This window comes from Neolamprologus multifasciatus, chromosome 1, assembly GCF_963576455.1.
Source record: "Neolamprologus multifasciatus chromosome 1, fNeoMul1.2, whole genome shotgun sequence".
NCBI lineage: Eukaryota > Metazoa > Chordata > Actinopteri > Cichliformes > Cichlidae > Neolamprologus > Neolamprologus multifasciatus.
Window position 1 is genome coordinate 27,530,189 of NC_140439.1, and position 21,296 is coordinate 27,551,484.

At 38.1% G+C, this 21,296-nt stretch overlaps 1 protein-coding gene across 4 annotated transcripts; it reads left to right on the forward strand.

Annotated features, from left to right (window-relative positions):
- The first annotated feature begins 6,963 nt into the window (after positions 1 to 6,963).
- isl2b (ISL LIM homeobox 2b) lies at positions 6,964 to 14,685 on the forward strand. 4 transcript variants are annotated; one of them, XM_085151573.1, is made up of 6 exons: positions 6,964 to 7,139; positions 7,497 to 7,686; positions 8,081 to 8,343; positions 9,381 to 9,679; positions 10,363 to 10,530; positions 10,824 to 14,685. In XM_085151573.1, exons 1-6 carry the CDS (start codon positions 7,082 to 7,084, stop codon positions 10,938 to 10,940), a joined length of 1,095 nt encoding a protein of 364 aa, XP_085007699.1. In that variant the 5' UTR covers positions 6,964 to 7,081; the 3' UTR covers positions 10,941 to 14,685. The 4 variants fall into 4 exon arrangements, with proteins under 4 accessions (XP_085007699.1, XP_085007772.1, XP_085007550.1 ...); XM_085151646.1 differs by having other exon boundaries at positions 6,965 to 7,139; positions 9,384 to 9,667; positions 10,824 to 14,683; XM_085151424.1 differs by having other exon boundaries at positions 6,970 to 7,139; positions 9,384 to 9,679.
- The last annotated feature ends 6,611 nt before the right edge of the window (positions 14,686 to 21,296 follow it).

Sequence of the window (21,296 nt, forward strand, 5' to 3'; positions counted from 1 at the left end):
GTCTGCCAGCGCGTGCTGGGGCCCTGCAGCATTTCCATCTGGCCTCTGGGGAGTCGCACATCAATTGCTCTCAGCTAAATGCACTCACATATGAATATTTTAGTACAATTTAATGTTTCAGCTACAGCCCCAGAGGAGCAGAGCATCAATTTGTGAACACAGTTCTCCTGGAGTTAAAAGCCAGGCCGGATAATACAGTATGAAAGGCGCTGTCAATCTAGAGGGCCTTTTTTCACTTGAGAAAAAAACAAACAAAAAAAAAAGCCCCCAGAAAAGCAGACCCTTTGCCTTCAGTATCCAACTGGAAACAAACAGCTTTTTCAGGAGAAAAAATGACTGAGGCAGCAGTTGGCAGGTTTTTGGTTCACCAGAGTCACCAGTAGTTTTGCCGGGTCAGTCAGTTTTCCCAGAGCTCTGGCTGTCTGCCATTTAGTTTCACCATGCTCATAAACATACACGCACTCTCCCACACACACCATGTGCACACACACACACTCACACAGCTGGTGGAGGCAGCAGGTCAGGGAATCTTGCACCTGCTGTCCTGTTAATAAAATACCCCAAAGTGATGCTGAAACCTCTTCCTTCACACAGAAAAGCTCCCCTCAGGTGTAAGGACATGAGTGCTTTACAAAACCGGGAAATCCTGACACAGCTAAGATTATCAGCTGGTCTGTAAGCAGACTAGAGCAACTGACTAAAGCTTGGACACACTCAACATTCAGACATAATGAGTTGTCTTAAATGGGCGAAAATTCATGATTCATTTCTCTCTTTTTTTGTTAGGAAAAAAAATAGAAAAATGTCTATTTCAAAGCCCCAATCACAGTGTGAGTGTGGTAAAAAAAAAAAAAAAAAAACATATGGAGATCACAATAAAAACTACTTACTTTCTACCACCACTCCAAAACTCATTTCAGTTAGGTCCATAAATGTTTGGACAATTTGCCAATTTTTGTAAATTTAAGAGTGCAGAATTTCAGCTTTATAGCTGTTAACTTGTTATTTCATGACAATAGAAGCAGATAGAAGATGTGACGTTGATTCCAAGTGTGGCTGCTTTTCACTGGAACTCTCAATATGAGAGCCAAAGACCAAAATAAACCCATCAGAGAAATAAAAAAAGAAAATGAATCAACATTCTTAAAAAGAACGAATGTGCCGGCCAGCTCAGCTACACCAAAAAGCCCGACAACTAAACATAGTGAAGAACAACAAGTTCACAACATCTAACCAAGTCAAACACACAGTCAGACAGCAGGTATATCATGGTCAAAGTCTACAATCAAGACAGCACTTTACAAATTAAAACATACAAAGTGTTTACAACAAGAGAAAAGCATGGAGAAAGAGAGAAACAGCTTGTGATCAGAACATGGTGGACGCATCGGCATGTAGTGGAACCACGCCAGTATTATTAAACAGATGATGTGACTACTGATAGAAGTGATAATGATAGAAGTACCATTTATTCTGAAGAGTACAGCACTCAGATTCGATTAGAGGCTGCAAATGTTCACAGTCTAAATTGGCCACCTGATTTCAGCCCCAACAAAGAATGTGTTTCATCCTTTTCATTTACTGAAGACCAAATTAAGAGCCGAAAAACCTCGAATTAAAGCTGAAAGACTGCATTTCAGTTGCACATTGATCTAAAATCTATTGTGATGGTGTACAGAGGCAAAAAATAAAAAACATTTTATTGTCCAAAAACCTTATGAATCCATCTGTACTAAAACTAGACAAAATGCAGATATAATGCTACAGTAAACTTAATAAAATTACTTAATCAATAAACAATCAGTAAAATGAATTTGTTAATGGTAAAACATAAACATAAAACTGGACATTAGAAGTACATACATGATATGATTCATTGTGGTGGGGCCCTCACACTAACTGATGGTCTTGTTTTGACTGGTCCGAACAAAGATATTTCTTTGCTCATTTAAGTGACATCCTGTTGGTAAAATCACTGATAAGCGATAACAAGATGCCTGCTCTGTGCTGATGAGAGCAGCTGATAAGAAAAATACAAGATGTGCATTTGTAAAATAAAACAGGCGGCTGACAGTTACACTAATAAGGTAATAATGGTGCAGGTTTTTCAGTCCAACAATGCAGAGCTGCCCTGAGGCACCAATCAAAAATTAATACTAATTATCACGTGAATACTGCATTAACTCTGAAGAATGATGAATTATAAATCTGCAACATGGTTACCCTCTCAGAAGGACCTCACTTGCATAAAGGAAGTGTTTTTGTGCTCTTTTTTTTTTCTTGCACAGGCATTTTTGAGGACCTATAACACTGAAAAACACACAACAATAAAACAATGTTATGTATTGAAATAATAACAATGACTTCAGAAGATTTTGATCAGATCTTAGAATCTGGATGTTTGAATGAATTTTTTTAGCGGAAATATTTCAATGAGCATTTCAAAAAATCTTATGCAGGGGTAAAATGTAGAAGCCTTGGTTATTATGTATTAGTTATGTATATTTTTATTTGAATAAACTGGTGTATTTAAATTAGATAAAAGTAATCTTCAATTAAAAGTGAATTTTAAATGATTATTAAAAATATTCCTGTTCAGGATTTCTGTGTTTGGTTTTTATAAAAGAAATTAAAATGACACTGCATAAAAAATGCATTGAGTCACTGGTTTGAGACAGATAAACAGTGTGTCCATTACAATTTTCGGCATATGGCAAATCTGCACATCACTGGGGAGAAAGACAGCAGTTATGTCACAACACACATGCAGCGAAAAAGACACACACAGCCATACACAAAGGAATGCACACACATCACAAAACCTCACATTTGCATATACAAAAAAATTAGCATAACATCGAAAATTCAGTTCATCAACCAGGTCACACAGTAGTATGATGTTATCTCTGCTGTTCAGCCCCTTAATTAATGTGAAAATATAAATGTAAACTGACTTGAGGTGTGAGATTTTTTTTCCCTCTGAGACTGTGTATATTAAAACTGCATTTACTTTTTGAATACATACCAAGCTACATACTTACCGTATGCTTCATTTAAAATAGCTATGACAGGCAATTCATGAGCAAATCACACATGTACACACTGTGGCCTGGCAAATACGACAGACATGATGAATAAACAAAAAAACATGTCCTCAGTTGTTCTAACTTTTCATGAACAAGTCCAACATGTCCAAAATGAAAAATGCTTTTGGAAAAATGACACATATCTTTTTAATTATAACAATGTGTGTCAATATGAAAGAAAAAAAAGATAGAAAATACAAATTGGCACAATGTCAACTGAATCCAGCTTGTGGAGGGTTTGAACGGATGGACGTTGTAAATAACTTATAGGTCTGACAATGGAGGCAAAGTGCCATCGAACCCAAAGCATTCAAGAGCAAACGAGTCACTGTGAAAAGTTTAGTAATGCGGAGCGGGAATGCCCAACTGAATTCCAAACAAGAACATTTGGCTCTTGCCAAAGTTTAAGTGGATGAGTTCAGTCACACATATATATTTCATGAGGTTAATGGGCCCCATCAAACAGTGATTAGAGATTCTTCTGGGAGGCTTTTATTCCAGAGTGACAACTAGGTTGGCTGGGCCAGATCTAGTCAGTAACAGGTCACAAACAATGTTGCTGTGTGTGATATTTCCTGACACTGCAGACTGAATATATAAATAAAACACACGTAACACTTGACCCCACAGTATTAGCCAAACAGTGACGGTACCTGACACTTCTTATTCAGAGTTTTATTCTTTAGACTACACATTCTGGCTAAAACACTGCCCAAAAAAACGTTGAATGATTAAGAGCACCAAACGTAATGGATGTTTCTACAGAATCGACCAGGCCTTTATTAATATTATGATATATTTCCATGATATCGCTTTATAATTCTTCCTCAGGAGGAAAGGTAGCAATGACAGAGACATAAATTTCCTTCATTTTATTTATAGTACTTAACTTTTAGCCTAGCACAAACCTGATTGGGATACATGGCCTTGACAAACGTTTCTTGAGATTTGAACTCAATTAGATCTGAAATAGTTCAACAGCCAGGTGAGTAGACACTCGGGGGAGGATTAAAAATGAAGTTCTTGGCTGTAAAGAGAACCATAACATTTTAGGCTTACAAAGCCATCAAAGATCTTCAGTGACCATGACTGAGCCCATGAAAGTTAAAGTAATGGTTATAATGAGCCCACTTAAGGTTGGGCGAAAAGGTCATGTGAAAGCATACACCATTCTGTCTGGTTTCAAAAATATCAGCAACAACTTTCTTTATTATTTAAACCCCTTCTGAAATGGTAAAAACAGTGGCTTGAATATCATACTGCTTTCTGAAATATATTTTATATTTAATGCAACCTAAAGTGACTGATGCTGGTGAATCAGACATATTGAATCAGTCACACACAACATATTGTTTTAATACTAAACAGTCTAAAGCCTAGTCTAGAAATAAAGATCAATATGAGTTGAATTGGAATACCTATGATGTAGTCTAATGCAACCTAATTCAATTGAAATACCATTAGATCTGCAAGCTGACAGTTCTATTGAACAATCACAGGTTACAAAATTAGGTCACTGATCTAAAAGAAAGACATTTTATATGCACGAGAACATTGCGATGAAAAATCCAATATGCATAATAAAATATATATCTGGACATCTGGCTCTTTCATGTCTATCCAAGCACTTCACTATATAAATGTATCAATATTATAATATTATAAAAGAGAATACGCTATAGAGTGAGCCTGGGTTTACCAGATATGACGTTATTGTATGATTCGTTGTGTGCATTCTTATTACTTGCAATATTAAGGCAAAATAAAAGCGAAAGTAAAGTAAACAAGAAAAAAGTGCTTTTTTTAAAAAAAAAAAAATTCTGTTTGGAGCTAAACAACTAACCATGTTTCTTGTTGATATTAAGTAAAAGATACAATGTTTAATATTAGGCATTGCACATAGACTGTATAATAGGAAGTGACTTACATGTGACTTAACGTACTCAAGAAAGTGGATTTCATTTTTCTAAAGCAGAACAGCAGAGAGATATTGACCATTAGCATACATAATTATATGTATGCTAATGGTAAAAAAAAATCACAATTTTTTTTACCATTAGCGTTTTTACTTATAAATGTAGATTTCATTTAATAAAATTCAATTCTCTCTAGAAAACTAAACACCATCAAAAGCTACATGTATTTCTCAAAGCTACACTTTATAAATCAGCTACTTCTGCTAATTTTGGTCATTTTGAGTGGTAAAAACTGGATTACCTGTGCTCTGCTGGTGATTAGGCATGACAGCCCTCTTCACACCCCGCTGATGGCACCACTGGCAGAAATGCACTTTGATTAGCTTTTTATGAGTTAAAATCTCAAAGAATCTGCTGTAACTCTTTACAGAACTTTAGACACATTTTTTACCCTTCAACCAGAGTTGAAGGATATTAACAACACCTATTTGGAAGCCCTTCTGTCAGTTGTTGTGCTTGTTAAACCCGTGCAAACAAGAGAGAATATAGAGGAGGAAGATGCAAAAAAATATCTAGAGTTGAAAATAAACGGACAAAGAGAAACAAAAATATCAACAGAAACATCACAAGATAACATTCAACGATTATTTTTTGCCTAAAGAGAAACTCAGACGTCCAAATCGAGAACAAAACGCTTCTAATTGTTTGGTTTAACTAATTCTATGGAGCATATAGAAAAAGACAAAGAGAGAGAGGGAGAGAGAGAAAAAATTGAGTGTTTTGCAATTATTTCAATATTTATTTCTTATCAAATTTTTGCATATGGACTTGACCCTGACAGAGTGTGGGAATGACTGTCACAATGGTTGCGAATGCAATTGCTGAGCCTACAATTTTCATTTTCCCATGCAGAGATCCTTTTAATATAATTAAACTGGGAAAAGTGACCTTACATGTAAAAATCAACATCTCGGACTGTTGAGAATGCTTTCATTAGTTGTTTCCATCTACTCACAAAGACCAGTTAACTTTAATTGTAGGATTAATTAAAGTAGACCTGTGGAAATTCATAGATCTGTAGTTCTCTTTAGTTAGCTTTAGTTTTCTTGTAGATTGACTAACTGATTTATTTGATGCCAGTCCTAATTGCTATGCTTAGCCCCACGCTCATCTCTGCCCTTTAACATACGCAGTTCTGGTTTTCCTCCAGTAGGTGGCCTTGTTCTCATAGATGAGCAGACCGAACAGAGCAGAAGACTTTGACTGTGCTCAGAATCACTGAATTTATTTATAAAAGTACTTATAACTGAACTAATGTCTTATTTTGGGTTCAAAGACACTTAAAAGAAGATATGGGCGGTAATATGCACGAACTTTTCTTCCAGGCTTGCAAATGTGATATGGAAGAAAGCAGCAACATATTTTGCAGATTTAGTTTGCTCTATCTGATGTTTAAGATAGTTTATTTGATTAATCAATAATTCATTGGAAGCAATATGGAAATGTTGCACCTTTTGAATCTATGCAGTACAGCTGAACCGAGCTGAACACTGACGAGTAATTCCTAAGGTGCTCTAAATAATATCATATTTAATAATTAGGCTCATTTCATTGAGTAAAGAAGGATTTTAATCTTAAGAGTAGTTTTAGTAAAAACATAAGGATCATTTAGATGTTTTTATTTTATTTTATTGGTAAATGATTCAACAGGATTTTGATAATGAACATATTTTTATCTTACCAACACGAGTCAAAATGATTCGTTGCCTTTATACGGTTTTATTTTATCTTTGTTAAAAAACAAAAACAAAATATGAACATCTGTACTCCGAAGCTTTTGTCAGTCATACACATCAACGAGATTTATTTATTATTTGCCAGAATGGAGGCGAGGTGCGGTGGAGCGATTGGAGAGTCCGATGTTGACGTAATGACGTCAGAAGAACAGCGCGTGGGACCCTGCAGCCTCTTCGGCCCCCCTCCAGTCCGGAGAGACACAAGTTATCAGGGAGGCAGGCGAAGGGGCAGTTCATCTTCTTACATCTTTTCCTCGTCTACAATCCCCTCTACCCGTCCTGTATGGTGGATATTATTTTCAGCTCTTCTTTCTTGGGTGATATGGGGGATCATTCCAAAAGTAAGTAAGCCAAGCTGTTCGGTCAAGTTTTAAGTGGCAGATTTTGTTTTCGTCGCTGTGGCTACATGATATATTGGGCAGTGCGCCGATTATTTCACTTATTTTCTCAGTAATACTAAAGTAATTTGTGTGGCTGTGTGTTTCAGGTGAGATTGTGATAAACGAAACAATTCCGTATTTTGCTTTTTGAGTACTGGCTAAAGTCCCCAGCTGTTACATAACAGCAAGTGTTGTCAAGTCTGCAAAACAGAGAAGTTACTTTAAAAACCCCCCACAGTGAAACATTATAGGAATAAATGGTGCAGCTGTTTGTCGTGTTTCTTTCGGATGCATTTTCAGTCTGTGGACTCTTTGCAGAGAAGCCAGGATTCGCGATGTGTGTAGGATGTGGAAGTCAGATCCATGACCAGTACATACTGAGAGTCTCTCCCGATCTGGAGTGGCACGCAGCCTGTCTAAAGTGTGCGGAGTGCAGCCAGTACTTGGATGAGACCTGTACTTGTTTCGTCCGGGACGGCAAAACCTACTGCAAAAGAGATTATGTAAGGTAGGATTAAAAAAAACAAACCTTAATTATCGAGTGATATTAGTCGGTATAAATTTAATGTTGGATGTATTTAGGCTATTGATTACAATTTCTATTATGAAAAAAGTGAGTGAACTGTGGACACAAAATAAAATCTAAATCACAAGAAAACCTCTGTAACATACATCCTAACTGCGCAATTTATTATAAAATTTTGCATTAACGAAAAACATATCTAGGCCTACACACTGCTTTAACATGTTATCAATGAAAATATATGATATGATGCCTTAAATACTTAAAAGAGCTAAAACTTACATCTTTGACTGAACACCCCAAAGTTTGTGTGTGTGTGTGTTGTTATTTACATTTCCCGCAGATTTTTAATGCTATTCAATGAATCTATTCTTGCCAGGTTGTTTGGAATTAAATGCGCAAAATGCAACCTGGGGTTCAGCAGCAGCGATTTGGTGATGAGAGCTCGGGATAACGTGTACCACATCGAGTGTTTTCGGTGCTCCGTGTGCAGCAGGCAACTGCTGCCGGGAGACGAGTTTTCTCTCCGGGAAGAGGAGCTGCTGTGCCGGGCGGACCACAGCCTGCTGCTGGAGAGGAGCTCCGCAGGAAGCCCCGTCAGTCCCGGACACATCCACTCCAACAGACCGCTGCACCTGGCAGGTCGGTTATTATTATTATTATTATTATTATTATTATTATTATTATTATTATTATTATTATTATTATTGACCCTGTGCATTTATTGAAACTATGTCCTAAAAACGCTATTTTATAAAAACTTGTAAATTATATGTTTATGTACAAATTATGAATAAAATCCTTGTAAAATGGTCAAGGTTTATTCTTCTTATTATTATTTAAAACTTCTTCCGCTCCTCAGCATGCAAGTAATTTGTTGTGATTGGACTGTGTGTGTGTGTTTGTGTGCGTGTGTGTGTCAGCTGTGTGCTGCGACCTTTCTTAGGGCTAATTTCATAATTGATCTCGTTAGGAGTAACCTGCTCTGTTGCCATTATCTGAATAATCTGGTATTTGAGTCGACTGTGACAGTGTGTGCGTGTGTGTGCGTGTGTTCGCAGAGATCCTGAGGGCGTTTGACCACAGAAAGAAAATAAAGTAAACGTGAGAATTATGCTCACAACTTCCTGATTAGTAAAACAGAACAGGTTTGTACACGTCAGTAAAACACAGGTCTCTAGCTGTGACATCGCTGCTCCTTTTTCACATTTAATAAAAATGTTCCCTTTTATGGCGACAGCGATTCACGACGTGAATTCAGCCGGAAAGTGCAGCCTTGAAAAACAGTTATTAATTGTAACAAATCGATTTTTACGCTTATTGTGCGCAATGTTATCACACTGCGAGAGAATGTAGAAATCATAATTGTTTTTCTTATCTTCAGATAAAAAAATTAAAGCAGCGGGCATTTCTGGCAAGATTGATTTAAACAGCAGTTTACTGGAACGTGGTTTAAAAACGTTGCAGAGGTTTTCTTCTTCTCTTTAATTCACGTCAGGCTGATGAATATGGCTGGTTTTTCCTGCATAATGCAAATCCATCTAAAGTGATTTAGAAGGCAAAAGTGCACAGATTGAGATGAATGGGCTGCAGAGTAATTGTATCAAAACATTAATGTTTCCTGTACAAGACCTTCTTAGTGTGTCACAGTCACTGACAGACCCTTTCTCCGTCCTCAGCAGATCCTGTAACGGTGCGGCAGGCTCCGCATCGGAACCACGTCCACAAGCAGTCGGAGAAGACAACGCGGGTCAGGACGGTGCTGAACGAGAAACAGCTCCACACGTTGCGGACCTGCTACAACGCCAACCCGAGGCCGGACGCGCTGATGAAGGAGCAGCTGGTGGAAATGACTGGCCTGAGCCCAAGGGTGATCCGGGTCTGGTTCCAGAACAAGCGCTGCAAAGACAAAAAGAAATCTATCCTCATGAAGCAGCTCCAGCAGCAGCAGCAGAGCGATAAGACTGTAAGCATCTTCGTAAGTTTGACCGCTTAATTACTATCTTCAATCGTTCTTTCATTTAAAGCCTTGACCTGAATGTGAACTCGGTTATTTGTTTGATGCTGCCATACATCTTTGTGGCATGCAAGTTCTCCTGCAAAGTTGCAAACAGATGCAACTCCCACGAAAATAACCTGATAGTTTGTGCTTTTTTTTTCTTTTTGTTTGCTTTGTGAATTTTTATTTTTCCATTAGTAGAAGCTAATCCTTTGCGTTTAACCTTTTGTAAACTTGTGATTCGACTTACCTTTACTTAGAGTGAGGCCCAGTGCAACCCTGCAGTGCTATGCAGTATTCAAACTTTATGTCAGTGAATAATAAAGCATCTACTTTGACTTCAGCTGCCTGCCATAAAAGATAAAAAGGGTTCTCTGTATACAAGCTTTCTCTGTATTAGATCAGTTTTTCAGTCTTTCTTTCGCCCCTAAAAAAACTTAAATAAAAACCCCGTCCTTTATTTATTATTTATTATTATTTATTTTCCTCCCACAAATATTGCACTCATCACAAGTGGTCCATGAAGATGAGCATGTGCAGGGTTTATAGGGGTCAGAAGGATAAACAGAAGTTCTCTGGACACCACAGTTGTTGACAAATTCTTCCTTGCAGAAAAGAGACACATCGTTCTTATTCTGTGTGTTTTTGTAAAATATTCTCAGAGCCTGCAGGGCCTCACGGGGACGCCACTTGTGGCTGGGAGTCCAATTCGACACGAGGGGAACGTGCAGGGAAACCCAGTGGAGGTTCAGACCTACCAGCCTCCGTGGAAAGCTTTGAGTGAATTCGCCCTGCAGAGCGACCTGGATCAGCCAGCTTTTCAACAACTGGTGTGTGTGTTCAGGACAGACTGAATGTGACATGATTTATACATACATAGGCTGCTGGTGCACTGCATGTGCACGAAAACAATAGCCAGTAAATTCTGTAGCATGCGGTCAAATACAGATATGCAACACATGCACGCACTCACATGCAAAGTAATTATATTGGGCCACGTGTGCGTCGTGTCCTTTGCAAAAGTAAAGCTGGACTTTCACACTTGCAAAAAACAAAACAAAACTAAAACAAAAAAAAAAAAGTACTAAAGCCAGTATTCTGGTACGTTACTTTCTGCTCTCAGGTGTCTTTCTCTGAATCGGGATCTCTCGGGAACTCCTCGGGCAGCGACGTGACTTCTTTGTCTTCTCAGTTACCGGACACCCCGAACAGTATGGTACCCAGCCCGGTGGAGACGTGAAACGGGGCCCTCCAGACCTAATGGTCATCCCTCCTGCAAGGACAGTTGCAGCATGATCCCGGTCCCTTGCATGTGACCAACTCATCACATCGCCCGAATTTTCAGTGGAGAGAGCATTTTTTTTCCTGACACACAGAAGTCGGAACCTAGAGAGCACCAATTGACTCCGACTTTTCTTTTTCTTTTTTCTTTCTTTTTTTCCCCGGAGTTTTCATTGACAAAAAACTAAGCAGAACAATCGTTGCATGACTTGATACGGAGAACGAAGATGTACAGAATACCTCCCGATGGATATATTACAACAAACCAACCCTCAGAAACAAATTGGAAACATTTCCACGGTGATCCAGATGGACATCTTGCAATGTAATGTGATCATAATGTGTCTTGATTTTTTTCAACATGAGAATTTTGATACATTCATTTCGTTGTCGAGTCCAGTTGACTTTTTGTCTTAAGGTCAGAGCATGATAATCTGCAAAGTATTCGTGTTGTAAAATATTTTATCTTAAGGGCAAGATACAGGTTGTTTGAGCTTCTCGAACAAAAAGTAAATTATTGTTATATTATTTATTGTTAGGAAAGCGATTCGCTAAGGGATTATTAACTGAGAAAAAATAAAAACACTGAATACATAAAGTGTCTTCGTGACCAGTCATTGTACAGGCGCATTATTATTTCACATGTGCATTTAAAAAGCAATGCAATTTAATATATTTAAAAAAACGCTTTAAAATTAGTAACTACTGCCCATCTGCCACTTTATGGACCTAATTAAGATTTTCGGGCGCTTTTATTGTGATAAAAAATAAATTCACTGTCCAGTCCCAAATACAGGGAACAGATTTTCACTCTTCCTGGCAGCGTGTAATTTCTGATTAAAAAAAAAACAGCAACAAATTACCTACAAATTTCATTCTAGGCGTGTTTCGTTTTTTAAAAGCATTCATTTCTGCTACGCTGAATATGTTGTTTGTCCTGTTCAACCTAAGTGAAGCTGGCTCTGTGGTCTTATCACCCCCCTCCATCTTGCGGTGTATTCCCCTTCGGTTATATGGCAGGAATCGGCCAGTGGTCATTTACTATCTCGGGGGCAAAAATCTGCTGTAAATTCTGCTCAGTCCAGTTACTCTAGTTGAGTCACAAGCCGGTCTAGACAGCGCGCAGGGATCGGCGACCTCTTATCTAGTCCTGGCATCACCTGCAAACGATACACTGACTGAAGCCACAACAAACTAAACACCCCCCACCTTTGACACACTCAAACCCTCAGCAAAGCCCCTCGTAACTGAGGGGAACTGAGAGCAGCTCGTAAAGGGTCACTTCTCCTCTTCGGTTTATTTTCCTTTACTAAATTGCGTTATTGCACTCGGGTCAGCCGAGATGACAGCTCAGACTAAATGGACTGGCATATCTTGCACTGTGTAACAAACCACACACAAACCAAAGTCATCATTTATGTGAAATCTGTGGATAAAGCATTTTAAGATGTACGTAGGAATTTACTCACTTAATTTTTTTTTTTAGGTATTTAGTCTATTACATTTGCTCTAAAGAATTTCTCACTCAATGCACTTTTGGTTCTGTGGAATCTAAAACAAAAGGGAAGATACAAGAGTGAAAAGCGTCTTCAGTGCCAACAACAGACTTAATGGTTTCGGATAATTCTCTTAATCGATTTCTATCGGAAATAAATTGAAACATTTTTGAGCATCGTTTCCTTTCTTTTAGACCCAATATAGTGATTTCTTTTTCGCAGTCTGTATTTACACCGGGCGCCTTTTCACCAAAACAAATGTTTGCAGTTTTTGTTTTTCGTGCTCTGTCAGTGTCTTAATTGTGAAGCTGAATGACAAAGGGCAGATAATAGATTTGTAATCGAGCTATTTCAAATAAGATAGGCAAACAATGCGAGCTGATTAAGATAACATAGATAAGCGAGGAATAACAATGGCGTTTACAGGCAAGAATGCGAGGCCTATTAACTCTCCCTCCCAGAAAATCATTAAGGGATGTTTCCCTATAATGTATGGACACTGTTAATAACTCACTCATGAAAAAGACTAAACTATGCCATTTCTATTATTATTTTGAAACAATAATTTAAAAAAATAAATAAAATCAAATCGAGCCACATTTGTTAAAATAACACAAGCTCAGGCTTTATTTGTGGAGCTACATCATCGATTCTGCTTAAAGTGAAAAATAATTCCTTTTTTTGCTTAGATGCACTTCAAGTCTGTTTTAAAATCCGGACATGCTTCAAATGTAACTGAAAAAGAGAGAACTTTCACTGAATTACACTCGACAAAAATCATTTGACTCAGGTGTGAAGTTTATTTTCCATCTTAGGTTTTCAGTTCTTATGCGATCCCGCGCTGCCAATACAGATCAGAGATCAGACCCTCTGACATCTATACAATGAGCTTAAGTAGCCCAGCTGCTGGGAGTACGATCTTCTATCACGTCTATCAGTGGGCGTTTCCTCCCAGTGTGTTAAATAAGAACCAAAATAAACACCGCTGATCCCTACTCAGTAGACGCACTAACACACGCACCTAAGGCTACTTTATCTGCAGCTCTCACTCTTTTCCATACAGACTTAATTTTAATGGAGACATTGTATAGGCTTTGTTGTAACCCGGTTCGTTGGATTAGAGCTATGACAGATACCCTGTTAAATTTATACCTCCCAACTTTGACCCAGAACCACCGACACCCGATTAACTTCTAGCAGAGCTGATAACGAGTCTGCGCGTGTCATGTTGCCACAGTGCAACTAGATGCTGTTGGAGGGAGTGACACGATGTCATTAATGATTAAGAGGAGGAGTCCATTTAAAGGTGTGATGTAATTCTCTAATTGGTGGAGGGGTGGGCGTAATTAGATCAGGAGAGAAGTAGCAGTGCCGCCCTCCTCAAGGCGCATCTTTCACTAGGGGATCACTTATTTATTTATTTGATTTTTTTTCGACAAGTTTTTGTTCTGTTTTCTAGAGAAAAACAAGAAATGCACAAGGAAACAACAATGCCTCGTTTTGGATTTCCACATCCGTTTTTGCATTCGTTCCCCCTCCCAAACAACAACTGTAGCTAATATTCAAAATGGCACTTTATATGATTTAATAGAACGGCTCAGATATTTATGGACCTTTATCACTTTATGATTATTATTTATTCTTATTAATGATCCTTAATTGCAGTTAAATTTTAACGTTTTCTAGGTATTGCTGCGGGACTATTTCATCTTGAGTTCTTTAGGCCCCATGAAGTCATTTCCTCATGAAATTGCTGCTTTCTTTCTTACTTTTTTCTTGCTTGGTAATTTTTAGTAATAATCCATAATAATCCTGCACTGAACACGAACACATTCATAATACACATTCGCGTTCATCAAACGTAGCAGTTTGCCGTTTACTAAATTTGATATTACATCTGATAAAGTTAAAATAATAACACAGAGAAATAAAGACACTCCGAACTCGTTTTTCCTTTTCTTTTTTTTTTCTTTTGATGAATTTTGGGTAATCAGCGGTTAAAGTGAAGCTATCCAACTATTTAGGCACATAGACAAAAAAATGGGACACAGAGTAAAGAGATTAATGTACTTTGTGTCGATCTGACTTGCATAAGTAATTTAAAAAAATGTAGAACTGTCATATTATGTGAACCACCCACTTAATCCAACAGCCTTGCCATTGGTAGACCACAAATTATTATTATTATTATTATTATTATTATTATTATTATTATTATTATTATTATTATTATTATTATTATTATTATTATAATTATTATTATTATTATTATTAAACTAACATCCTCATGTTGACCTTCTCTGATTTTCTCATCAAGAGAGTTTATATTCTGCTTTTAGAAAGGTTGAATTTCGTACGGATAGAAAAACAAAAAGAAAAAAAAGTGAGCTCATACTGTTCAATTAGCATTACTACACAGTCGAAATTTTGTAAAAGTGGCGTGTGCACGATTTCTGTGAAGTTTCTGCGAAAGTTTCGACTCTTGAGTTCCACTGTGACCTTGGTGTAGCTTTGGGGGCCACCAGCAGAGGAACAGCCGGGACGAACTTCAAGTCCAAAACTCTCAAGGGAAGCTTTCTGACAAACTGACTTAATGCAGAGACAGATCTGGACGTTTTGTTCTATTTTAAAAGAGAGAGAGAGAGAGAGAGAGAGAGAGAGAGAGAGAGAGAGAGAGAGAAAGAGAGCAGACAAAAGGGAGCTCAGTGTGGTGGGGTAAGAGAACACGTTTGGAAACAATGAGTTGACTGAGGGTCTCAGTAGATTTATTAAAAGTAAATAATTTAATATGACAAAGATGTGAAGCAAAGTCTACTTATTTTGGCATTCTGGCTAACTAAATAGGAAGCAAACCTAGAAATGAATTACTCCTTTAAAAAAATATTGATTCCTATGAAATAAAAAAAGTCTTTATTTGTCTTATTTGTTCTAATGTGAAACAGCCAAAAAAAACAAGCATTGCCCTCAGTATGAAATTCAATGCATCTTATTCTGTATTTACACGTTTTCTCCACCTCTGGCAAGGTGTTAAATGTGAAATTTAAGGACCAATTTATCTTAGATGGGTAATAGCCAATTTAACATCTGGTGACAAGAATTTAATCATCTATACTCTTAGGTTACAGTGATGATGAAAGGATAGTGTCAACATCTGTGTGTATTACCTTGCATCTTGTGCACTATTGATCCTGGAGAACAAATGCTGCTTTTACGGGAAAATGACACAATGAGTAAATATCCACATATTATCCTGTAAACATTTAAAATCCCTGAGGTGTGATGAGATATTTTAGAATGCTGAATTTAAAAAAAATTGTCCCTTTATGTGCTGTGACCTATTTTGACCGACATGTTTTATTTTTAAGGGCAATTTTCTATACTCGATTTAAATGAGTTAAAACTGCAAAAGGAGGGAACTTTGCATGCAGCAAAGTTTCTTTCTTATATTCTATGGTACTTTAGGTGAATCTGTTGGGAAAGACATTGCAACAGTAGCAACTTGCATTACACCACAAAAGCCATATGTGTGTGCACTGAAGCATGCATGCTCTCATCCGTGCATGCAAAAGTTTCTGGGCATGTTGTGTGCGTGAGCAGGGATGGTGAGCAGACCTCAGGCTTACCTGGAACACACACAGAGAGCCACAATCAGCCTCTCTGGTATCGCTGCTGAGACAGTGTCAGATCTCTGTAAATCACAGCGCCCCACCCACACATAAATCTACTGCAAAAACAACACACCAACACCCATTAGGAGGAGAGAGAAACGCTGGAGCCGCCCCGCTTTACAATGACTTGCTATAAAACACAATGAGGGTTCACCTGTACTTGCCACCTCCCTTTGAGAAGGAAAACTGTCATTAGCCGAACAAAAAGGACAAACAAGTGTCACTGGAAGCAAACAATGAGGCAGCAAGCGTGAGTCACTTAAGATGAGAAACAGCATCAAAAGGTTTGAGGGAGACACACTGGCGTTCGTGAGGGTCATATCAGTGTCAGTTCAGGAGTTCAAGAATGTTTTCAGGAAGTCTTTGTGTTTTAGATTTAGGACTAAAGCTCAATTAACCTCTTGACTCATGAGTTAAAATTTGGAAAGAAATAACCTTTAATTATAGCATTCAGAGCAGAAAATGAAATCTAAATGCCGCTGAAATACTGTTCCTGTCAGCTTCAAATGTAGTGACTCATCTTTTCACGAAAGAGGGAAATTAAGTTCAAGGTTATGTTGATCTTTTCATCCAAGGGAGGCCATAGTTTGTCAGAAACACATAAGGAACTGCTATATATGCACTCACTCAAGTATACGTAATTTTCTATATGTGTGCTATACATCTATTTGCATCTGTTGGATGTGGAAATATTTTTAAATATCAATGCAAAATCTTTCCTAAAAAACAGGCGTTAGGTCCACCTTTTCCTCAGTGCCACAGCAGCAGCAGCAGCAGCAGCCTGGAAACGCCCACATACTGTGACCAGCTTAAGACATGGTCCTCGGCACTGAGGACACACAGGGAGCAGCACAAATGGTCCTGAGTCAGTGAGAGATAAAGAGAACAAAATGAAAAAAAGGCGGATGAGTATACAAAAAGGGAGGGGAGGGCTCTGTATGCCAACTGCTGTGATCCCCTCGTCCCAAGACAGTCCTGCCACTTTAAGAAATGAAGCAATATCATTAATGGAGGCCTCTGAGGGCTGACATCTTGCTCCAATTCACCAGTCCCCCGTCCATCACACTATTACGGTAGGCCCAGCAGTATTAAAATCCAATCACTCCTCTGGCTAGTTTGATTAAGGAGGGCAACTGCACAAAGGAGGGGCTCTGACCCATTGTTGCCTTTGCCAGGGAGTCCCCAGAGGCTGGAACAGGTTTTGGCCACAGACAGGGCCCAGTCACAACTCTTTAGACTGATGCAGAGTCAGTCCAAAATGTTGAAATTTTTTGTTTTGTTTTCTCTTACACTTGTCAGCATGGGCAGAGGCTCATGTCAAACAATGGTCAGACATAGCCTGCAGAAATGACTCATGCTGGATGAAGCATGTTTATTTGGGAAAAGGAAACTGAATTTTTCAAATTCACTGTGGGTTATGTGAGGCCAACATGCAAGAGTTATATTTTAAAAAAACAAATACAACGCCACACACACTTAGGATATCAAATAATACAGAAAGACAGCTACTTAAAAATGCATATGCTGTTTTTATTTTAATTTATTTATTTATTTTTACATCAACACAGCGGGTCTTTCAGCTGTAAGAATATGGTCGTTTGCAACTTTGATCCAGACTCATATATCTTCATGTCTATTTGATAAGCAGACATTCATGATTCCCAGAGGATAAATCCAACAACTTTCAGGTTTCCTCATCAGTGACAATGATATTTCACAACAGTGGTTGAATAAATAACTGGGAAACATTTTCTAGTGCTCAGAGGATGTAGTGGCTTTGACTTGGTGATACTGTTATATTACTACACTATCAGCACACTACACAAGTCAAGTTTTCATTTATTCTGTTAATTATAGCATCATAGCTTTTAGATTTAATGGACTGACACAATGTCTTTTACAAATATTTAAAGGATGAGTCCCATTAACTTAGGTGATGATGGGATTTTTACTCAAACAACATCACCATGATCTACGCACAGCACTTCTAATTTAAATCAATTCTCAAACCACCTCTGTATTCTTAAACACTTCATTCTCATACAGGTGCTAGTACTGTGGACTTATTTGTTACTGTTTTTGTTGTCATTAGAAGTTTCTGGATTCCCTGTCTGCATCATTATATTCAACATCCCTGTTTTTTCTCATTTTGTATTCGAGTGTCTCAGTATTCCAGTACTGGTGAGAACTGTGACATTTAAAAAACTAAATACTGAAAGCATCTTCATAATAAATCACCATCACCAATAAAGATGCAGATTCCCAAAATAGAGAAGAAAACACTGTGAATAAAAAGACTGATGTCCTTTCACGAATCCTTTTGACCTTTTTTCCTTGTGTTGTTAGTTGTTATGGAAAAGTGATTAATTGGTTTTTTAGCCAGTAAATTGCTATTTTTGTTTATTTATTTATTTATTTTTATACAAGGCCACTGTTGCTCTGCTTGGGGGCCATTCCATCGGTCAGATTGTGTCTGGGAAAAAAGGCAGCATCACAGGTACAGACCCTAGAGCAAATTAAAACCAGAAGGCCAGGGCGAGCCTCTTCGACCACAGTGACATAAATTACTGGGATTTACAAGATTTTTAAAACACTTTTAACAATACTCCCCTTTTAATGTGCTCTCTGTTTAATAATGCACTTTAGGTTTTAAGAGCATGATAAACAAACCAATAATTCACTTTTTTATCATCTGAGGGTGAAGCCCTTCAGGACTGCCTTCTACAGCAGCGTTCAAAGGGTCCACAAACAGATGAAATGAATGGCTGTCGCAAGATGTTTTGGGCAACAGTTGAGACGTAACTGGTGATCACTTTTCTTTCTTGAGGATTAAAGTACACTAGGGTTCATTTTCCCAAGAACTGGGCAACATTTAAAAGGGACACCGATACTGAAACGAATAAACAAAAGTACTTGTAACAGAAGTTACTGGCTTGTGTCATGAGATGGGGCAGGAAGACTCTTCGGTCATGTGCATGGTCCTCTGGATATTCAACATTAAAAGGCGAGGCAAGTTTTTAATGTAAGAAAAGAACCTATCATTGTGCGTCTGTTTAAGTGGTAAAAAAAAAAGGCAGCAAAGAGCTAGAGAACTATAGATTTACATCCTGCTCCCCCTGTAAAAAACTGCATTTTTTTAGACTCATGTTAAGTCAACATGGCTCCGTTGTGCTATACACTCATTTAAGTGTGTGTGTGTGTGTGTGTGTGTGTGTGTGTGTGTGTGTGTGTCAGTAGGTAAGTGAGATCTGGGAAAGCTCACGGTAGCGTTTGGCTGGACTTTTCAGTGTGCAAAGCCTCACAGGATAAGTTAATGATTCTCCTGACTGCCAAGACATATAAAGAGGACTCAGCAAGGCTTTCATAAATCTTGAAACAATGAAATTCAAAGATTAGTCATCTTTCAGCAAGCAAAGAATGTTATAGTGTGAAAAAAGGATAAACATAGAACAAATGTCTTCCTATGGGAACTGAGACGCTATTGTCATAAATGTAAGCGTAAGCAGTGCAAGACCTAGTCTGTGCTAGAGCGAGGAACTGGAACTGAACGCACACCCACACTGACACACTCACAAAGACTGATGCGCATGTATGCTTTATGGACCTACGCTCTCCCCTTGCACTAACACACATTACCCAACCCACTACCAGCCACCACAAATCACTGGGCCATCTCATATAATCCTACGCCAGGCAGTGCCACAACATTAAACATCCAAACAAATTGTCCTTCGTCAAGTGTTCGCTGCAGGGGAAGACATAAAGCAAAACCAGATAGCTGGGCAGAACTATGGGCTTGGATCTAGAAACAGTGGCAGTCTCTTCGTAGCTTTAGGAAACAGAACGATAAAGTCATTGCGACTCTCAGCCTGTCAGCCTACATTAAACTGCTCTTTGCAACTTTTTGTGAAAGAGATTTCAAGGATAACAGAGGCACTGAAGGACCACTCGATAAGACAAATGGGCACATGTGCTCTTCTCTCATCTTATTCCTGCAATGGTTTATCAGAGTCAAATAAAGTAAACTCCTTCAGTTCTTTAGAGTCACAAGACTACAGTTTCACAAATAACTCCCTTTTAGACTAGATTAAAAATAAAACATGCATGTATAAGCGAGCAAATCCTTTGAATGCCTGCTTTCAAGTAGATTTATAGATTTTTATCTGCTCTTGTTCTGTGGCTCTGGAGATGGAGATCCACTAGTGGATTATTATGAATTTTTTTATACAGATAGCCATGGTGCCCAGATGGTGACTCCAAAGGATGATTGTAACTTCTGACTATTCAACTAGCACCAACTTTATTAAAAAAGTATTTCTGGGAAGGGGGTGTTATGTGAAATTGTTACCTGTATTAAATAAAGAACTATGAACAATTTATCTAAGATAGATCTAAATCTACACATATTTAAGCTGGTTGTTGTTAGCTAGTATACTTTATTCACTTTTAACGTTAAGCATCAATAGCTGTACAACATTTGATTCTTCTGGTTTTTACTTTATTCATGTTGTTTTTTATTTCAACCGTAACCCATAAAGGAAATGGTCATCCCCTTGCTTTATTTGGTAATGTGCTGTTTTTTGCAACAATGACAGAAAGCACAAACAATAACGCAACACATTAAAGAACAAAAGAGACACATGTTTGTTCCTAGTGTAGACATCCTGGACATCCTTTACTGGGAGATCTGAGATATGCATTGGTCTAATAGGAGCTGGAAGTGGGCATGGTCAGGTTTCTGATAAGAGTGAGGGCACGGCTGTATCTGGGAGATCTGAGAAATGCCGAAGGCTCTCGTGAAAAGGAAGCTAGACTTAAGCTGCTGAAGAGACTTATCTTTACAGTTTCCTATACCACCTGCTGACAGATCCCAAGACTGTGTAAATTCCTCTGCCCCTTGAAATGACTCCGACCAGACAATGAGACGACACTTTGTGTACTGATGTTTACTATAACACAGAGAACAGAAGAGATTTTACAAGGTATGTGGGACACAAAGACAAACACAAGTTACATGTGTTGCAAATTGTGTTTGAAAATGGACAATCCTTGAAGTAAACTAATGGAGCGTGCTTTATACCCTGTCTGCATATACTCACTCTGTGATTTAGCACAAAACTCCTGCAGGATACATCAGTATATTAAGTAAGT

Coding starts and splice junctions, on each gene's coding strand:
- isl2b (XM_085151573.1), top strand. CDS start 7,082: ATGGTGGATATTATTTTCAGCTCTTCTTTCTTGGGTGATATGGGGGAT. Junction 9,680..10,362: donor ATAAGACTGTAAGCATCTTC/GTAAGTTTGACC, acceptor AAATATTCTCAG/AGCCTGCAGGGCCTCACGGG. Junction 10,531..10,823: donor AGCCAGCTTTTCAACAACTG/GTGTGTGTGTTC, acceptor TTCTGCTCTCAG/GTGTCTTTCTCTGAATCGGG.